At 41.7% G+C, this 20,342-nt stretch overlaps 1 protein-coding gene across 8 annotated transcripts in view; it reads right to left on the reverse strand.

The window, feature by feature from the left end:
- DACH1 (dachshund family transcription factor 1) overlaps positions 1-20,342 on the reverse strand; it is a 585,162-nt gene that overhangs the window by 141,976 nt on the left and 422,844 nt on the right. For 5 of the 8 annotated variants that reach the window (XM_061629968.1, XM_061629967.1, XM_061629966.1 and 2 more), the window contains exons 4-5: positions 11,120-11,275; positions 8,265-8,437 (exon numbers count right to left, since the gene is read on the reverse strand). In XM_061629968.1, the coding sequence (XP_061485952.1) occupies positions 8,265-8,437; positions 11,120-11,275 (329 nt within the window). The remainder of the gene's footprint in view (positions 1-8,264; positions 8,438-11,119; positions 11,276-20,342) is intronic. The other 3 variants (XM_061629971.1, XM_061629970.1, XM_061629969.1) reach the window with 1 other exon arrangement.

Here is a 20,342-nt window from a genome sequence, read left to right on the forward strand (position 1 = left end):
GGTATCAGTGATCCTTTATGGAATCAATCAATCTCTTGTTTGGCCTTCCTCTTTTTCTACTCCCTTCTGTTTTCCCCAGCATTATTGTCTTTTCTAGTGAATCAGGTCTTTTCATGATGTATCCAAAGTATGATAACCTCAGTCTCATCATTTTAGCTTCTAATGGTAGTGCTGGTTTATTTTGTTCTAACACTGAATTATTTGTCTTTTTCGTGGTCCATGGTATGCGCAAAGCTCTCAAAGCTCTCCTCCGACACCACATTTCAAACGAGTTGATCTTTCTCTTATTCACCTTTTTCACTGTCCAACTTTCACATCCATACAAAGAGATCAGGAATACCATGGTCTGAATGATCCTGACTTTAGTGTTCAGTGATACATCTTTGCATTTGAGGACCTTTTCTAGTTCTCTCACAGCTGCCCTCCCCAGTCCTAGCCTTCTTCTGATTTCTTGACTATTGTCTCCATTTTGGTTAATGACTGTGCCGAGGTATTGATAATCCTTGACAAGTTCAATGTCCTCCTTGTCAACTTTAAAGTTACATAAATCTTCTGTTGTCATTACGTTGGTCTTTTTGACGTTCAGCTGTAGTCCTGCTTTTGTGCTTTCCTCTTTAACTTTCATCAGCATTCGTTTCAAATCATTACCGGTTCGTTTCAAATAGTTAGTAATATGGTATCGTCTGCATATCTTAAATTATTGATATTTCTCCCTCCAATCTTCACATTTCCTTCATCTTAGTCCAATCCCACTTTCTGTATGATATGTTCTGCATATAGGTTAAACAAATAGGGTGATAAAATACACCCCGTCTCACAACCTTTCCGATTAGGAACCAATTGGTTTCTCCATATTCTGTCCTTATTGTAGCCTCTTGTCCAGTGTATAGGTTGTGCATCAGGACAATCAGATGCTGTGGTACCCCCATTTCTTTTAAAGCATTCCATGGTTTTTCATGATCTACACAGTCAAAGGCTTTGCTGTAATCTATGAAGCACAGGGTGATTTTCTTCTGAAATTCCTTGGTCTGTTCCATTATCCAATGTATGTTTGCAATATGATCTCTGGTGCCTCTTCCCTTTCTAAATCCAGCTTGGACATCCAGCATTTCTTGCTCCATATATGGTAAGAGCCTTTGTTGTAGAATCTTGAGCATTACTTTACTTGCATGGGATATTAAGGCAATAGTTTGATAATTACTGCATTCCCTGGGATCCCCTTTCTTTGGAATTGGGATGAATATTGAACGTTTCCAGTCTGTGGGCCATTGTTTAGTTTTCCATATTTGTTGACAATTTTTTGTTGAAATTTGGACAGATTCAAACTCAGTAGCTTGTAGCAACTCTATTAGTATGCCATCTGTTCCTGGTTATTTGTTTCTTCCAAGTATTTTAAGAGCAGCTTTCACCTCACATTCTAAAATTTCTGGTTCATCATACAGTTCCTCCATGAATGAATCTGTCATCCTGGCATCTGTTTTATAGAGTTCTTCAGTGTATTGCTTCCATTTTCCTTTTATTTCATCTCGATCAGTCAGTGTGTTCCCCTGTCGAATATTCAACATCCCTACTCTTGGTTTAAATTTCCCTTTCATTTCTCTAATCTCTTGGAATAGGGCTCTTGTTCTTCCCTTTTTGTTGTCCTAAAAAACACTGTGATTGCAGCTGGCATTGAGCCCTTACTGTGGATGGTGCAAACAGAAAACGGAGGTAAAAATAGAGCACAAAGTTATGCTCCTATCTGGATAAGACCTTTACAGTTCTATAATTATATAATGATGTTATAAGGTATAATGTCTTGCTAACTTTTGTTTGCCTTCGTTTTCTTTTATACTTAATAATTTTAGAAAGGTTTCCTAAAGTCAGTCCAAAACTATGTTGGCACTTCTAGAAAAATCAATTGTTCTGGTCTCCCGTGGCTTACCATTAGCTACTCAGGTGATAGATTTAACAGCACATGTCAGCTGTTAAACGTCATATGCCAATTCTTTACCAATTTACTAAGAAAGAATGTCTTGTGTCTCCTATATTTCAGCAGAATTTCCTGACAATGAAGTCTCAAAAATCAACTCCTGAGCCTTGGAAGACACAGTAACCTCACAAACAAATAAAATATGATTAATGCCAAGACTGGGAGGTAGGGAGCAGGAAGATCAAACAAGTGAAGGGAATTAGCAGTTTCCTCTGAAAAATAGCATCCCCATTTTTCAATGGACGAGGCACTAGATAAATGTGTATCTCTTATTCTTTGAATATCATAACAATGGAAATATTGTGTTTGAGCAAGTAGGTAGTGTAACACTCCTGGCCCAATCATCCACAATATTTTTACTCCAGTGTTGTGTTACAGAATACTAGTATGAGCCACTGCACAGGCATAGCTGATCAGGATTATGGCTCCCAAGAACAGTGCTGAGACTGACCTTAGTCAGCTAACAGCTCTGGTATAGCTGTGGTGTAGGGCTGGTGACAGCCCAGTAGTCAGGGGGAAGGATGTTGGTGCAGCCTGTTGACTAGGATATGTTGGCCTGGATCCAAATATCTGGCCAGAGTTACACAAGTGGCTTGTGTTTACCCAGCAGACTGTTTTGTTTGAGAACCTGACCTTTCTCGTCATATCAGAAACTGCATTTGAAAACTCTTCTCAGTTTCTAAAGCACTTTGGCAGTATAAGCGCTACTTGCTCCAAAAAAAAAAAAAGTAAGGTCAGAGCTCCATTGAGCTCATGTTTCATACTTTTTTGTATCCAGAATTTTATTTTCTCTACTCAGTAGCAGTTGGCAGGACAGGGTGGGATGGGACTATACTATTAACCTGGCTTCCCAATACTGGGGTCGCTGGTGAGTACCAAGAAGGGCAACTTATTGGGAAGGTTGGAACAATGCGGGCACAGTGTTGGATTGGCATCGAACCTCCCCACTGCCTTGCCCCTCCTCCTTTTGGTAACCTGAAGCAACCCGGATGCTAGGAAGCCAGGTAAACAATGCAATTCTACCCCACCCTTCACCTCCAACCACTACTGTCTGTACAGAGATGCTTCAAAATATTACCCCATCTGATTTTCTCCTCAGCTTCTGCAGTTCCAAGTTGTCTGGTCTTGTTTCTTGATGCAGTTACTTGTTGAATTCATGAGGAATCCTCCATTATTTGTTTTTTATTTCATATTTTTACATGAGGTGTTTGCTGCATCTGCTAAGTGGCGGTAACGCAGCCGAAAGCTCTGCTCACGGCCGGAGTTCGATTCCAACGGAAGGAGGAAGTCGAATCTCCGGTAAAAGGGGTCGACGTCCACTCAGCCTTCCATCCATCCGTGGTCAGTAAAATGAGTACCCGGCATATGCTGGGGGGTAAGGAAAGGCCGGGGAAGGAACTGGCAATCCCACTCCATATATACGGTCTGCCTAGTAAATGTTGCAAAACGTCACCCTAAGAGTCGGAAACGACTCGCACTACAAGTGCGGGGACACCTTTACCTTTTTATTAACAATATTAAGAACAATATGCACATGTGCATTGAAAAACACTGCAAAAACATATTAATGTAATTATATATGATTCTATTTGTGTAGTCTTTTACATAGGTGCCTGCATAGTTGTGCATATTGTTAAACATGCCAGAAAGGGAGGGGAAATCTCAGTGTGATAGTATGATCAGTTGTCTCAAGATTCTTTTCATGTGGTGATTTTCCAATGCAAAGAAGCACATGTGTAATTTAATATAACACCACTTAAAAAGAATCTTGATGCAGTCATACATATAATCACATCAGACTACTTTTTATCAATGTACACATGTGTATCATTAACAAAGAGGGGTAAAGCAATGATGGAAGGTGCATCTGACAAAATGGACTATAGTCCTATGCCACAACAAATTTGTTAGGCTTTAAAGTGCTACAAGACTCTGTTGTTTTTTATGCAACAGACTTAACATGACTACTGCTAGAAATACAGAGCAAATGAAGGAACTTAAATCTACAGAAAATTGTACATGCTCCAATTTTGGAAACTGGAACAGGAAAAATCTTTTCATTCCTCATATATTTGTATCCTGGCAAGTGGAACACAGTAAGATTGATCTAACCCACACACAAAGCACAGAATGCTGCCTTAAGGATCACTTAACACATTACATAGCAAGAAGCATTTGTTACCACAAGTATATGCAGCAAAAACCTGTGGCCAATTCTGGCTACCTGGTTTGTATACCTGTCTAACATACACAATTGCAAACCTATGTTTGATGCATGCATAAATTCCATTTTTAAGTAAACATATACCAAATGTAATACGTGAAACAATCCTTCTGAAACAAAATAATATGCACAGGAGGAACTTGTATATTATTGTTGAGCCCCAACTCCCCCAGGAGGAGCAGGGAGAGGAGTCAGTCAAGCCCCAGCCTCCCCAGATAGATCAGGGAGAGGAGCCAGAGGTGGATGAGGTTTTTGAGGGCATTGAGGGAGGGGGTGAAGCCCACCAGTTCCCACAGACAGTCCTCCCATCAACACAGAGCTCACTCCACCTACAATCGCCCCAACAATAATATACAAGTTCCTCCTGTGCATAATATTATTTTGTTTCAGAAGGATTGTTTCACGTATTACATTTGGTATATGTTTACTTAAAAATGGAATTTATGCATGCATCAAACATAGGTTTGCAATTGTTAAACTATGGAATTTGCTCCCACAAGATGCAGTAGTGGCCACCAGCTTGGACGGTTTTAAAAGAAGATTAGACAAATTCATGGAGGACAGGCTATCAATGGCTACTAGCCGTGATGGCTGTGCTGTGCCACCCTAGTCAGAGGCAGCATGCTTCTGAAAACCAGTTGCTGGAAGCCTCAGGAGGGGAGAGTGTTCTTGCACTCGGGTCCTGCTTGCGGGCTTCCCCCAGGCACCTGGTTGGCCACTGTGAGAACAGGATGCTGGACTAGATGGGCCACTGGCCTGATCCAGCAGGCTCTTCTTATGTTCTTATGTTCTTAACAGAGCCGTTGGGGGATGGGCTCGCATGCACACAAACTCCACCCTCTCAGGACTCCCTGCCTGGCACTTCAAATGCTTCCCCGCCAGCGGGTTCCCTGCCCCCTGAAGTTGAGCCAGCACCTAGCGAGCCTGCCCTGTCAGGTGAGCAGGCGGAGGCTCGCCCTGCGCAAGATGCCACGAGAAGCGGGTTGGTCAGAAGGTGGAACTTCAAAGGAGTGAGAGATTACAGGCAAAGACCTTTCCCATTTAAGGCGGCGCCCCCCTGATTGGGGTGCTGAGTCAACTTACTCCACAAGCTGCAGAGCATGCTTAGGTAGTCTAGTAGTGAATCAGCATAGAGAGGTCTATGAACCGCACTGCTGTTGATGTAACCGTTACTCTAATAAAACAAGAATTAATTCCAGTCTCATCTCCGTCTCATCTCTTGGACTCTGGGCAGGACAATTATGTATATTGCAGATGCAAACATACATTCCACTGTTTGAAGCCACTAAAGGTAAAGGTAAAGGTGTCCCCACACTTATAGTGCGAGTCGTTTCCGACTCTTAGGGCGACATCTTGTGACGTTTACTAGGCAGACCGTATATATGGGGTGGGATTGCCAGTTCCTTCCCTGGCCTTTCTTTACCCCCCAGCATATGCCGGGTACTCATTTTACCGACTACGGATGGATGGAAGGCTGAGTGGACCTCGATCCCTTTTACCAGAGATTCAACTTCCTCCTTCCGTTGGAATCGAACTCCAGTCATGAGCAGAGCTTCAGCTGCGTCACTGCCGCTTACCACTCTGTGCCACGGAGGGTCTTCTTGAAGCCACTAGTTGGACAAATTTTCTTTCATATACAAGCGATATATTCTCATTCAATAAACATGTGGAAACAGTACTCTGTTCTATCCTCACATTTATTATATTTTGAAAATCCACAAGCCAATCAAATAAACAAGGTAGCACTATGCTAGGCATTATTAATATATTCTATTACAAATTGATATTTCAATGTATATTTCATGGATGTAGAGTAGATTTTGATATTGTTTTATGGCTGTCTTCTCAATATTACCACAAACATTGCCATTAGCTCTGAACTATAACATTTCTTTCAATGTGCCTTTATATTGTTTGCACATATTTCTGTTTGGGGAAAGTTCAGGCTGCTAACAAGCTTGGCTTTCTGAAGCCATGGGCAGGTGATGAAAGGCATCTCCTGCCTAAAGTATTCTCAGGTCACAGCTGTCACACTTACTGTGATTTACTGTTGTCACAGTCTGTTGTCCTTGTTCGTTCCTAATATCTTCTTATTTTTCCAACTCACAGATCTCAACATTCCATTACAAAAAGGGTGTCTAATGTTCATCTCATTTCAGAGGTGGCACAGACTCATCAGGTGGGATATAATATTAAGCACTTGTGTCCCTTTTGCATAGATACCTCATGTCCTCCCTACTTTATTCCAAATGGTTTTATTTTACTGTAGCATTTGTTTCATTATTTTGAAAGAGTAAAAAACAGAATACCAAGATTTGTTTCAGTGTTATTCCATTTTCTTATCTCTGTGAAACAAAGTACTGCTTAATAGCAGAATGGCATCTGAAGCTTTACAAGTTTAAGATAACAACACTGGCTTAGAAGAACTTGGGTGAATTGTAGGGAAAGGTCAGCAAGAAATCTAAGCTGGCAGGGCTCTCCATATCAACTTTCCTACTGACACATATTAGGGAGTTGTCATTTTAAGAATCTCACAATCTAGCATCTGACAGAAACAGAGAGGTGCTTTGGACAATTTCAGTTTTCACTTATACCATTTTAAGTGCAGAACCAGACCAGTTAAGAATTGCTTAAACTGTGGTACTGAGGAACAGGTATCTCCTTCCCACATGCTCCTGATTTCACACACTGATGCAATTCTTCGCCCAAAATGAATTCCATAGTATGCAATCTAAAACAAGTCCAGGTTTGGGTACAATGCAGCCAAAGCCAAGGCCATTCTCTCTGGCTACCCTTCAACTCCAGAATTCACCTGCACACTTCCAGTGCCCAAATTCTGGATGCAGGGTAGGATCTTTTAAATCTAAATTGGCTTTGGAGACCAAGAACAGGGTAAACACAGAAAATTCAGATTTGTTTAGTTTAAGTGGATGCTCTGCAACTAACATGATGGGGGCAGCTGTCTATATATCTAATAATGTAAGTCACAGTATGTTCTGCTCAGGGAATATAAACATGCTATATTTTTTACTTACTGTATATTCCCATTCATACCATATAATTCCATTCCCCTAGATATCCATGGAACAATCTTTTCATCTGGGATAGTGCCACCTTCTGGTTGGAAGACAAGTTCATTCCTTTTTATTGGGTGAGTTCTCTACTCTCCCAGGCCAAAATTGGAAATGCTGGGAAACTCTCGTCACTTACTCAAATTTAGGATTAATATACAGCTAAATTGCAAGCTAGACAACTATAAACCATGAGGATAAGCACAGAAAAGTTTCTCCCACATATGCTTAAGTGTGCAGACCATTCAAAATAACAACTGCTGGGTGGATAGATTGCCCTCTAGATACCCTCTTCTAACATGGATCAGTTGAGAACAAAAGTTTGTAGCATCTAGTAAGGGCATGCTGGATGTTGGCATATGAAATCGCATCTAAAGAAGACTTCCCCATGGTCACTATTCCCCTTATATGTGAATACTGTAATTCCATGAAATGTAACCTTCCCCACTGCCACTGTAGCCTTTAAATGCTCTAAATACCTTCCTTCCCTAAGCTCCTAGCTGGGGGGGGGGCAAAGTGGTCCTATCCAACCTGCAATCCCTTTTTAAAAAAACATTTCTTCAAGAATGGCTGAGAATGCAAGGAGATGCAAAGGACTAAAAAGGCATAAAAATAAAATTAAAAAGAATAAAAAGCCCACTAAATATAAAGCTCCAAAAAAGGTAGGACCAGCCTGAGAAGGCAGGGAGTTCCTCCATATAATAATTGAAATTGACACAGTCTTCCAACCAGAAGGTAGTGCTTATCCCAAATACAAAGACTGTCCTCTGGAAACCTGGGAGAGAACAATTAGATTTACAAGTGCTTAACATTTGTTGGATTGTGCTTTGTATGAGAAATAAGTAGATTTCCCCAACTAGTATTATTTGTTCCAGTCACAGAAATATATTTTATTATTGAGAAAATATATGCCTGAGAAAGGAGAACTGTCAACAAAGATATAATTGCTATACTCAGTACTTTTTTTAAAATGAAAGGGAAAAAAAATCTCATTCACCTTAATAACAGACGTCTCAACTCTTGAGGGAGGACTCTGCACTTGTGCTGCGGCTGCCATGTTCGCAATCGTGCTAAGGTGGTTCATCTGGCTCATCGCCATTGTGACAGATGCTGGTGGCAGGCTGACAGGAATGAGCGGGTGAGGCATCATCATAAAAGGGAGCTCCAGGCCTAAGGAAAACAAAATAAAGCAAAATATATGTTTATGATTTTTAAACACTGAATAGTACAAAGATCTTTAACTTTAGCAAAGGTAAAAGTTGCCCACTAAATAATTATAAAGTTTTATTCAATTATTGCTTAGCCCCAAATGCTCCTCTAACAAGGAAACATGTTTTTAATTACTGCTATAATGCAATGACAGAAATTATTTCTATCTGTGCTCTGTAAATAAATAGCAGGAATGTGATACGTTCAGTATTTTACAGGTGTCCCAATCCAAATACTACCCAATTCCCATGATTTTTTTCCCCTGCTTTGGTTAGGGGTATGTTGTGTTAACATCTATCCCTAAACACTAGTTAACAAACAGTAGCTGAACGGTGTCTTGACACCACAGTTCAATGTCCCCAAGGAAAACTAGGTGGGGCACTGCCTTGATTTTGTTGTTGTTCTGTTTTAATAGATTGACTGGAGTACATTATCAACCTGGCAATAGTGAATGTGAATTATTCTTCCCACTGGTTGGGTCAGGGTTTATGCACACATCAAACCTTTGAAGCATTTGCCCCCAGAGGAAAAGTAGGCTTTCCTTTTGGAGTAGCTGCCATCTGAACCAATGCGATTTTAGTAGTAAATGTCTGTTGGCTTGTTTTAGATCCTTACCTCAAGTGAGTTACCACTAACTACTTGCTTAGTACCAATGTACATTTTCAGCTAATGCACGTGGTATGGAGTTCCTAAGGTTGCACCAATTCAGATTGGGGGTGGGTTATGTTTAATAATCCTTCATGTTAAATCAACTGGCCCATATGCCAGAGCTTCAAAAGCTGTCCAGATTCTATGACCTTTCATTCTACCCAGCAGCACTGCCATCTTAATTGCCAGGGCCCAATCGGTGGAGAAAGGGAGGCAGCCTTTGCTGCAGAAGCTGTGCGGACTCCACGCCCTGCCAGCAGATAACTCCCAGGGCCCAGTAGTTAGGGTCTCTCTCTCTCTCTCTCTCTCTCTCTCTCTCTCTCTCTCATAAAAAACAATTTTGAAAGCAACAAACAGAACTTCACTCAAGCTTGCTCTGGATCCCTATAAGGATTCCGTTAATCACCTAATATATATATATATGAACGTAATTGTGATTAACCAAACAGAGGTTTTTATTGTATTAACAAATATAGTGTACATCATTGAGTGCAAAAGACCAGGATGTCATATCCAATACGTAGGAAAGACCACAACTGACCTACGCACGCGCTTCAGGAACCACAAGTCAGCGATCTTGACAAAAAAAGTGGAGCAACCAGTTCCAAAGCATTTTAACATCGAGGGTCACAGCCTGTTGGACTTTTCCATTACAGTGATAGAGATGCCAGCAGATCCAGCAGCACTGACCAAAAGGGAGAGCTTTTGGATTTACTCTCTGGACACACTGGCACCACATGGCCTGAACCTGGAGGACAGTACCACCACTACTTAGCTTCTGCAAGTGAAGTCCCTCTGAGCATTCCCTCCTCAAAGCTCTATAACTGCCACCTTGGTAACAGCATTTGTATGTTAGCAGCTGATGAAGGCAGAAGCTGAAACGTTTTGTTAATACAATAAAAACCTCTGTTTGGTTAATCACAATTACGTTCATAGGAACAACTCCGAATGCACTAAACATCAGATGAAACTGGCTGCAGAATCACTGAAAAAAGATATGTAAGAACATATAAGAGTCTCAGAAGCAGATTGGGAAGATTTTGAATATTAATTTATTGAAGGAATAGTGTTTGCATTATGATACTTTTTATTTTAAGTTCTTTTGACTCTTATGAGAAAAGCAGGATAAAACATTCAAAATAAATAAATAATGTTTAATGTGGGAAAGTACTAAATTAACTGCTACAGTCCCAGGAACTCTGTACCATCTGATTTATCTGAATGTATAAAACAACCCTCAAACATAAAGTTCCCATTTATTATAACTGAACTGGACTAGAGTACAGTTGACTATAATGTACACACAAGCCTTCAGTGATAATTATTACCATGCAAATGTAAAACACTTACCGTATAATCCGGCGTATAAGACGACTTTTTAACCCAGGAAAATCTTCTCAAAAGTTGGGGGTCGTCTTATACGCCCAGTTGTCTTATACGCCGGAATATACGGTATTTCTTGTTGCTTATTATATCATTTATTTATTTATTTATTGTTTGATTTATATCCCACCCTTCCTCCCAGCAGGAGTCCAGGGCGGCATACAGAAGCACCAAAAACACTTCAAAACATCACAAAAACAGACCTTAAAATACATTAAAACCAAACATCTTTAAAAACATTTTTAAAAAAGCTTTCAAGACATCTTTTTAAAAAAAAACAGGTTTAAAAACATATTAAAAAGTAATTCCAACACAGACACAGACTGGGATAAGGTCTCAACTTAAAAGGCATTTGGTCAAACCCTTGCGGTAATGCAACTTACTGATAAAATATTTGCCACTCATGTTAATCATTATTTCTAAAAGTCTGATCCCTTATGAAACATTGCATTGAAATTGTCTTTTTATTATGTTGTATGAAAATTTACAGAAATCACAATTTTTATTGTTGCTGGGGTTTTTGGTGTTGCTGCTTTATGTAGACTCTTTAACGTAAAATATAGGAATTTTTTAAAAAACTGAATATTAATATGGAAAGATGTTAACCTGTACCATTTGGCAGAAGGCGGTTCTGTTGGAGAGGGTTAAGAGGATGATTAACTGGAAGGTTATGCTGTCCAGGCATACTGGGGTGGTTAACAGAGGCCTGCGATCCTTGGGTTGGGGGAGACTGGAGTTTTTCTCTATCCCAAGAACTATCACTGCTTCCTGTGGGGAATGAATATAGATTATTGGGGTGTAGGGTAATTCCAAATTTGTAGCAACTGAATTTGCAACCAAGGAGATCAGGTTAATTACTTTTGCAATTGTGAAATCAGTTCTGGAAGATCCAGGAAGAATTGGAAATATTTTATCATGGATCTATATTCCTATAATCCAGTTTAATTTACTGGAGTTTTTTGTTACTTCTAGATTTTTTTTACTGCATATACTATACAAAATTATATAAATTGAATGTATATAGATATAGATATATATAGAATCTGTTAAATAAAGTTCTAAAATAATTGCTTTAGGCCTTCTAATTATGGGATCCTTACGTTACAAAAATACTGCTGCTCTGATATTCAATAAACTAAAAAAGCAGATATTTCACTGCAGTACACATACATTTTTGCATAAAAATAGAATTAAAAATAACTACTAATATCTGGTTTAGTTTTTATTTAAATTGCAGGCCATCTCTACGCATCTTTAATAGAAGAACATCCTACTGAGATAAGTGAATCTCAAGTAAGTGTACACAGGATTGCAGCCCTAGATTGATAAATCAAATTAAAATGTGTTAATGTACAAAGTGTTGGAAACTAGAGTTTAGATCAGCCTTTCCCAACCAGTGTGCCTCCAGATGTTGTTGGACCACAACTCCCATCAGCCTCAGCCAGCATTGTGAATGGTCAGGAAAGATGGGAGTTGTGGTCCAGCAACATCTGGAGGCACACTGGTTGGGAAAGGCTGGTTTAGATGTTTAGGGCTGAAAATGTAAGTTAAAAAAAATCCTCCCCCAGTTTTTGGTGATAATTACTAGGCATAAAAACAATACAACTGGACAATGCAACCATTAACATGCTTGATTTGCATAATTAGCAAATTATTTGCATAATGTGCAAATTAGCCTGCCCGGATTTGTGGAACTGTAATATGCCAACCCCTTATAACCTGTAAAACTCTAAATGCCTTGGTCTTTTCATATCATAGAGAATTTACCTATGATTCCCCTTGTACTTTAATAATAATAATAATAATAATAATAAACTTTATTTCTACCCCACCCTTTTTCCAATAGGACTCAGAGCGGCTTACAACTAAAAACAACACCATTAAAACATACAGAAATATACAATTAAAATAGAATTAAACTATGAGAAAAATTAAAAACCATATGTTAAAAACAGCAGACAATTTAAAATAATAAAATCATATACTGTAGTCACCAATCCTATGACATTTAATCTTGGTCGTTCTTTATCCCAAATGCCTGTTGAAATAAATCAGTCTTTACTTGTCGCCAGAAAGACGGCAAGGAGGGAGCTAATCGCACCTCACTCGGGAGTTCCATAGCCTAGGGGCAGCCACCAAAAAGGCCCTATCTCGTGTCCGTGTCATATGTACTTGCGAAGGTGTGGGGAGCACAAGAAGGGCCTCACCTGAAGATCTCAAATCCCGGACAGGTTCATGTAGGGAGATACGATCTGTCAAATAGCCTGGACCTGAGCCGTATAGGGCTTTGTAGGTCAAAACCAGCACTTTGAATTGTGACCAGAAACAAATTGGCAGCCAGTGGAGCTGTTGTAACAGGGGAGTTGTATGGTCCCTGTAACCAGGCCTGGTTAACACTCTGGCTGCAGCTCTTTGTACCAATTTAAGTTTCCAAACAGTCTTCAAAGGCAGCCCCACGTAGAGAGCGTTACAGTAGTCTAAGCGGGATGTAACCAAGGCATGCATCACCCTAGTCAGATCAGGCAGCTCCAGGAACGGGCGCAGCTGGCACACCAGTTTTAATTGGGCAAAGGCGTTCCTGGATACAGCAGTAATCTGGGCCTCCAAATTCAAAGCTGAGTCCAAGAGTACACCCGAACTGCAAACCTGAGACTTCAGGGGGAGTGCAACCCCATCCAGCACCGGTTGAATCCCTATTCCCTGATCTGCCCTCCGACTGACCAGGAGTACCTCTGTTTTATCAGGATTTAAGAACCTAGGATTGCCAGGTGAGAAGCATCCTAAATCCTGAGATTTCAGGGGTGGGCCCTAGTGATGTAATGGGGTGGGCTCTAGTGATGTCATGGGGCAGGCCTGAGTGATGTCATTAAGCATGATACATTAAGCATCAATCAGAGTTGCTTGGAGTATACCACTCAAATGAACAAAAATCTCTGATTGGAAATTAAGATAGAAATCTTAGCTAAATGAGGGTGTTTCCAGATCCAGTGGAAGTGATGGGATCATGCCTTCTCACCTGCTTAGAGAGCCTGGGTAAGGAACATTTAATCTAGTCTCCTTGCCTCTGGCAAGAAGGGTTTAAGTGCCCTCAGACCAGGCCAATCACAAGAAGGCCATTGTAGGACGAAAGCCTAGTGTTGTAGAGATATTAGATGGGAGCACTCAGGATTAAAGATGAATGCCCCTGGAGGCTGCAATTCTAAACACACTTACTAAGGGACTAAGACCTACAGAACACATCAGGACTTACTTCTGAGTAGATATGGTTAGGATTGTGCTGTTGGTAAGGCCTGTTGGTAAGGCTTGACTACGGATCCTCTGTAACGATATCCATATCAAGCAAGGTGGGCAACAGCCTGCCTGGAATGTCCTGCCTGCCTTTTAATGTGGCTGCTCCAAACTTCTTTAAAGACTTGACTCTTCACTGCAGAGAAGGTTTGAGAAATGAGTAAGAGCTGAGAAGATTCTCTACACTTTCCTGCCTACTCTAAACTCACTATAAACTACTATAAACTCACTTTGACAGCCAACCCAATTCTAGTGACTAATAATTGACAGAGAGAAAACACACATGGTTTGGTCTACCTATCAAGCAGTAGACTGGGAACAACAGCAATTGAAGCCACACTTCCCAGTATGTGAATTCTCTTATATCACTATTGGGCAAGAAACAAACCAACATGCAAATAACAAGGTGCATCATCAATGGGTTTAAGGGGGTTGAGCTGACCATATGGAACCACTGTTGTTGCTTCAATGGATGCAAGGGAGTAAGGTCAGAAGTAAATGAAATGCAAATAGAAAAAGAAAAGACAATAATGATTTCCTAAATGCAATACCATACTAACCACAACAAGATTCCTATGAGTAAGACAGAAAACTCAGCATCCCACAACCAGTCAGGATTCCTATCCAAAACTAAAAAATCCTGGCAGCCAGTCAGCCAAGGTCACTGAAATCCCCATGCAGCACAGCCTGACCCAGGGGCTGCAGTTAGTGCAAAATGATGTGACACAATTGCTGACATAAGTGAGACCCTGTCAGCACATAATACCTCTGCTCTGAAATCTGCACTGGTTGCTGATTTCTTACCAGGCCAAGTTCAAGGTGTGCTTCCCATGTTATGGGTACCACATAGTACTTGTTCTGCTCTTGTAAGAAATAAATCCTTTAGTGTGGCAGCACCTATGCTTTGAAACTTCCTGCCCATTTACGTTAGAGGTGCTTCATTGTACTCATTTCACCACCTGCTAAAAATGTTTTTGTTTAGACAAGCCAACCCAGGCATGCAGAAGCTATTATGTTTTTTATCTGTTTTTAACTCATTTTGGTTTTATTGTTTGGAATATTTTTAAATACCTTTTTTTTTGCCAATAATTTTATTGCTTTAATTCCTTCTGAAAGCCGCTTTGAGGTTTTTTACAATAAAGCAGTATATAAATGTTGTAAATAAAATACATAAATAGTTTTTGGCATCACTGTGGCCCTTGGGTCTCTTTCCTCTTTTGTACCAAGTCAGGCTATTTGGTACCATTTATTTGAGTACAGTAGGGCCCCATTTTTTGGCGTTGGACTAATATGGCGGCTTTCAATTAGAGTAAGGCCCCACTCTTATGGCGCTTGTTCTGCTTTTATGGCATTTTTCAGGTGTCGGGTGCCATTTTATTGATGGAGTTCTGCTTTTTGGTGGCTTTTGCTTTTAGGCAGGGGTCTGGAACATAACCCACCGAAAAGCGGAACTAAATGAATAGAATGGTGCGCGATACCCCAAAACCGCTGTAAAAGTGGAACAAGCGCTACATGAGTGGGGCTTTAATCTAATTGCGTCGAATTGAGACCACTGCATTAGCGAAGTCCCATAAAGCGAAGCGCCGTAAAGCGGGGCCCTACTGTACTGATGTATTCATTCTTCAAGATTCCAGCCATTAGACTCTTTCACAGATTGAATTTTGGACCTTTGCATGCAAAGCATGTGCCCGCCCACTAAGCTAGAGCCCGGCTTTAAGAAGTATCTTTTAAAATTGTTATTTTCAGTTCACTAATGAATGCCCAGCATACTAGGGCAGATCCACACCATGCATTTAAAGCACATTTAACATACATTTGAAGCACATGAGTCCCACCACAGAATCCTGGGAACTCTAGTTTATTAAGGTGGTGGGAACTATAACTGTGAGGGAAAACTACACTTGCCAGGATTCTTTGGGGGAAAGTGTGCTTTAAATGTATTATATTTACTGGGTGATCATGGGCTATGCACCATCTCTCAGCCTAATGTGCCCCTCAGGGTTAAAACAACAGAGGAGGACCATGACCACCCCAATGAAGAAGGGCACACTTAAAATGCAGTTATTATTGCAAATTATTACACAAAACTTTGTAAGTAATAATTTACAACCATAGTGTGAAATCAGATGCATATCAAGACATTGTATGAAGAAATGTTTATACAAGTATGAATGTCAAAGATGTTTGTTTATACAGCCACGAGAGTGGCTGTATACTATAGTCAGCATGGATTTTTCCCATTCCACAATATTAAATTGAAAATACCCCCATGCCATTCTGATGCTTCGAAACGAAACCTTACAAAACTTATTTTCCTGAACTCAGAAACGCTTGCTTAACAACCCTCTAAATTTTCATGGTGAAACACAAAGCTGTCAGAGAGAATCAAGAGTTCAAAGTGTAAAAAGAGAGGGGAAAAACATACCCCTTTTGGACTTTTTTCTGTCAGAGTTCTCATAATCTGTTGAAATTAATTAAAAATCAGCCATGTTCACAGAGGACCTGTAATCCTGTCACTGACCTTGCCCCATACTTTGACCCTCATCTTCTGCAGTTTAAACGTTTAAAAAATGCCTGACTGATTTTAATTAATTTAAGAAATTTTAGCTTGAACTCAATGATATGCTCAGTAAGAACCAACTGTCAGTGTTCTAAAAGCAAGAGTCACAGCTGCTGGGCTTGGCTAATCTGGGGGCCACACCCATACCAGACCTTTATTTCACATGAGACAGTCACAGCTTCCCCCCAAAAATCCTGAGAATTGTAGGGTGCTGAGAGGAGACGCCTATTCCACTGACAGAGCTCCAGCGGCCAGAGTGGTTTAACAGTCAGCCACTCTGACTGAAGCTCTGTGAGTGGAACAGATCATCTCCTAGCAACTCTCAGCACCCTTCACTAACTACACTTCCCAGGATTCTTTGGGAGAAGCCATGACTGTCTAAAGGGAAATAACAGTCTGGTGTAGATGTGGCCAGGAACAGCTTTGGTTTAAATTTGGGTGGTAGGCTACATGTGCCTGCTATAGAATAAAAAGGTGGGGGAAATGCTGAAAAACAATGATGCTGTTCACAAAGTTTTCCTTTTGGAAGCTTCCCCTTTGCCCAGAGCCCACCCACCCAACCTCCTGTTGACCACTCAGGAGAATAATGAAATGTGTGTTTCCACAAAGACAGTGAAGAACCAGCTGTTATAGGGTTAAACCAGCAACAGAGAAGTGCCAAAGCCGAATTAGCAGATGTTGCTGGCAAGGGCACGATTTGTGTATATAATGCTGGGAAACTGAAAGCAAAGAGTGGGGGTTGTTGTAGAAGTCAGAAGGAGCTGCATTTACATGTAATGCATAGTCTTGTGTCAGTAAAGACTCTTAAAACTTTCAACTGAGCCTGTTTGTTCTCTGGATATCTGAGCCAAGACTGGGTACCTTGGGCCGGCCAACACAAACATTCCGCAGCACGACAAGGGTTATGGGCCCAGGATAAGGCCCAAGAATAAGGACCAGATCTAGTCCAGAAGCAAGCAAGGGATACGCTTGGAGACGTGGCCGTGTGTTGGAGAGGTGAGCAGAAGTGTGCTGCTGAGAATGGCTGTAACGTCATCAGCCAGGATGCCTCTGGAAAGGCTCACGGAGAAGAATTATGCCAGCTGGAGACTTCGCATGCAAGCATTCTTGACAAAAGAAGACCTTTGGGAGGTGATTGATGCAGCCCCACCGGCGGCTCCGCAGCTAGCGTGGACACGAAGAGATGAAAAGGCAAGAGCATATATCATATTGGCATTATCTAACTCTCAGTTGCTGTATGTTCAAAATGAGCCAACAGCGAAGCGCATGTGGACAGTGTTGAATGGGGTCCATGTGAGGCAGACAGTGGGAAGCAAAATATTTCTGGCGAGAAAACTATATCAAATGAGACTGGCTGAAGGAAGCACCATGTCTGAACATTTGATGGAATTTAGACGGCTGTTCGCTGAATTGCAGCAGAGACAAGTAGAACACACACAGCTTCAAAGAGTGTATATCATCCTGTCTTCCTTGGATGACACGTGGAATTCTCTCGTCACGTCAATGGAGGCGATGCCTGATGCAGGATTGACGGAGCAGTATGCTACGGGAAAGCTTCTTCAGGAATGGGAGAGGAGAAAAGAAGCCGAAAAGACGGAGCCAAAGGGAAGTAAGAAGATGTACTTCAAAGACACAGCAAACGGACTGAAAGCATGTTATTCCTGTGGTGCGAAAACACATTTGCAGAGAGACTGTGCAGCCAAGCGGAGAGGACGAGGCTGGCAGCAATCAAGCGTGCAATTAGTAAGTGCAGAGACTCATAAATCTGAAAGCACTGAGTGGGTGCTGGATTCGGGGGCAACCCACTGTTTGGTATGGGACCGGAACTTATTTAACACTTCGAAATCTGTGACAGAGACTGTTGTTTTGGCAGATGGCTCAAAACGGGACGTTTTGGGACGTGGAACAGTGAAATTATGTAAGCTGAAAACAATAATAACTGATGTATTATATGTGCCACAGTTAGAATGTAATATATTGTCAGTTAAGAAATTGAATGACATGGGTTACACTGTAACATTTGCAAATGGGAAGTGTACTTACAAAAGGGTGAAGAGGTCTGTATGCAGGGGTGCCTGAAAGACACTCTCTTTGTCATTCAAAGTAAACACGCAGGGTGTGCTACATTAAGTGCAAACAGACAGTCACATGAAAGCTGCATGCATCAATGGCACAGAAAGCTAGGGCATGCTAATTATGAGACTATAACGAAAACTCCTAGTCATAGTGAGGATATGAACCTGAAGGAGTGTGGGCAAGTGTATGATTGTGATGCATGTAACAAAGCCAAAGCCACGGTAGCACCTATAAACAAGGAAGCAAAATGCACTACAAACGCACCATATCAGTTAATTCACATAGATTTGTCAGGACCATTGCAGACGTCGAAAGGAGGTGCAAAGTACTTTACGGTTCTAGTGGGTGATTACACCAGGTATTGCACCGTTTATCTGCTTAGGGGAAAAGCGGAGGCAGAGAAGAAACTGTGCATGTTTATAAATAAAGTAGAGGTGCAACATGGTGTTACTATAAAGCGAATACGTTCTGATCAGGGGGGTGAATTCACAGGCACAGCATTGCAAGAATACCTGGAGAGTAAAGGTATAGAGCAAAACCTTACTGCCCCATTTTCGCCATTTCAGAATGGGACCGTGGAGAGAAAAAAATAGGTCACTGCAAGAGGCTATGAGAGCCATGCTTAATGATTCAGAATTGACAAACGCTTTTTGGAGAAAATGCATCCTGTATGCAGCATATATACAAAACAGGCTGTTGCATAGAGCCCTCGGTATGTCACCTTATGAGAAGCTTACAGGAAAGAAGCCAAGGTTGAATCACATTGCACAGTTTGGGGCGAAGTGCTGGGTGCACGTACCTAAAGGAAAAAGGCAAGGGAAACTGGCCCAAAGGGCACAAAAGGGACATGTGCTTGGTTATCAAAACACGTATTACAGAGTGTGGGTGCCTAAGCAAAGGCAAGTAGTGCTTAGCAGAAGCATAAAGGTTCCAGGTCAGGAGTGGGAACAAAACAAAAGTTTTTCCCTATGAGTCCGGCCATCACAGCGGGTGTTAGCTCCACCTATCGTGCGAAGGCAAGAATGTCTTTGAAGTCAAGACTAGGGGCGTCAGGCCCCTCCCACTCTCCAGTTCATTCTTGCCTTCGTACGAACAAGATTGGAAAACTTATCATTGAGATCCTATAGCGTAGCATTTAGCTAAGTTGTTTTTGTATTTGTTTATTTGTTTTGACTGGGTGCAAACCCAGCGTCGCTTGTGTGTCTTCCCAGTCCTTCTTTCCCTACTTTCACTTACCTCTGTTGCTTGTTAGAGGTTTTTTCCCTCAAAGACCGCGGCTGCGGTTCTCCCTGATTTGGCTTTAACATTTTATTTTCGTTCTTTCTCCTGCTTGTCTGGCGACCCCCACAGAGACCGCGGCTGCGGTGTTCTGTGTTTTTTGGCCGTTTTGAGCTTCGGGAGATTGCAGCCTTTTCTCTCCCGTAGCGGTTCTGCTTTTCTCAAGTCGCGCTCTGTGGAGCCCTTGAAGAGACTGCGGCTGCCATTTTCTCCGAGGCGGGAGCCTGCGGCTGCGGCTCCCTCCAACCTTTTTTAATCTATCAGGGTTCTGCCTCCCTGGAGCCTGGCGATCCGGCTTTCTCTCCGCTCCTTTTTTTTCGCCGCAGAGAGCCCTGTTCCCGCCGGCGACAGCGGCTTGCCTCCTGCTGCCTCAGCCCTCACAGGCTTTTCTCGGCACGTTAGTTTCGCCGCGGCTAGCCCTGCTCCCGGCGCCGGCAGAGGCTTGCCTCCTGCTGCCTTATCCCTCACAGGCTTCTATCTGCACTTTCTTTTTGGGGGTTTTTTGGAGCCACTAGTGCGGTTATCGGCCCCGCGGCTCCCCCTGCTAGTCTGTGCTGGGCAGCCCTTCCCCCCACTTCGTCCCCAGACGGCCGCCATTGCTCCTTCTCTCTCCGCCTTTTTTGATCGTTTTTT

This window comes from Rhineura floridana, chromosome 5, assembly GCF_030035675.1.
Source record: "Rhineura floridana isolate rRhiFlo1 chromosome 5, rRhiFlo1.hap2, whole genome shotgun sequence".
NCBI lineage: Eukaryota > Metazoa > Chordata > Lepidosauria > Squamata > Rhineuridae > Rhineura > Rhineura floridana.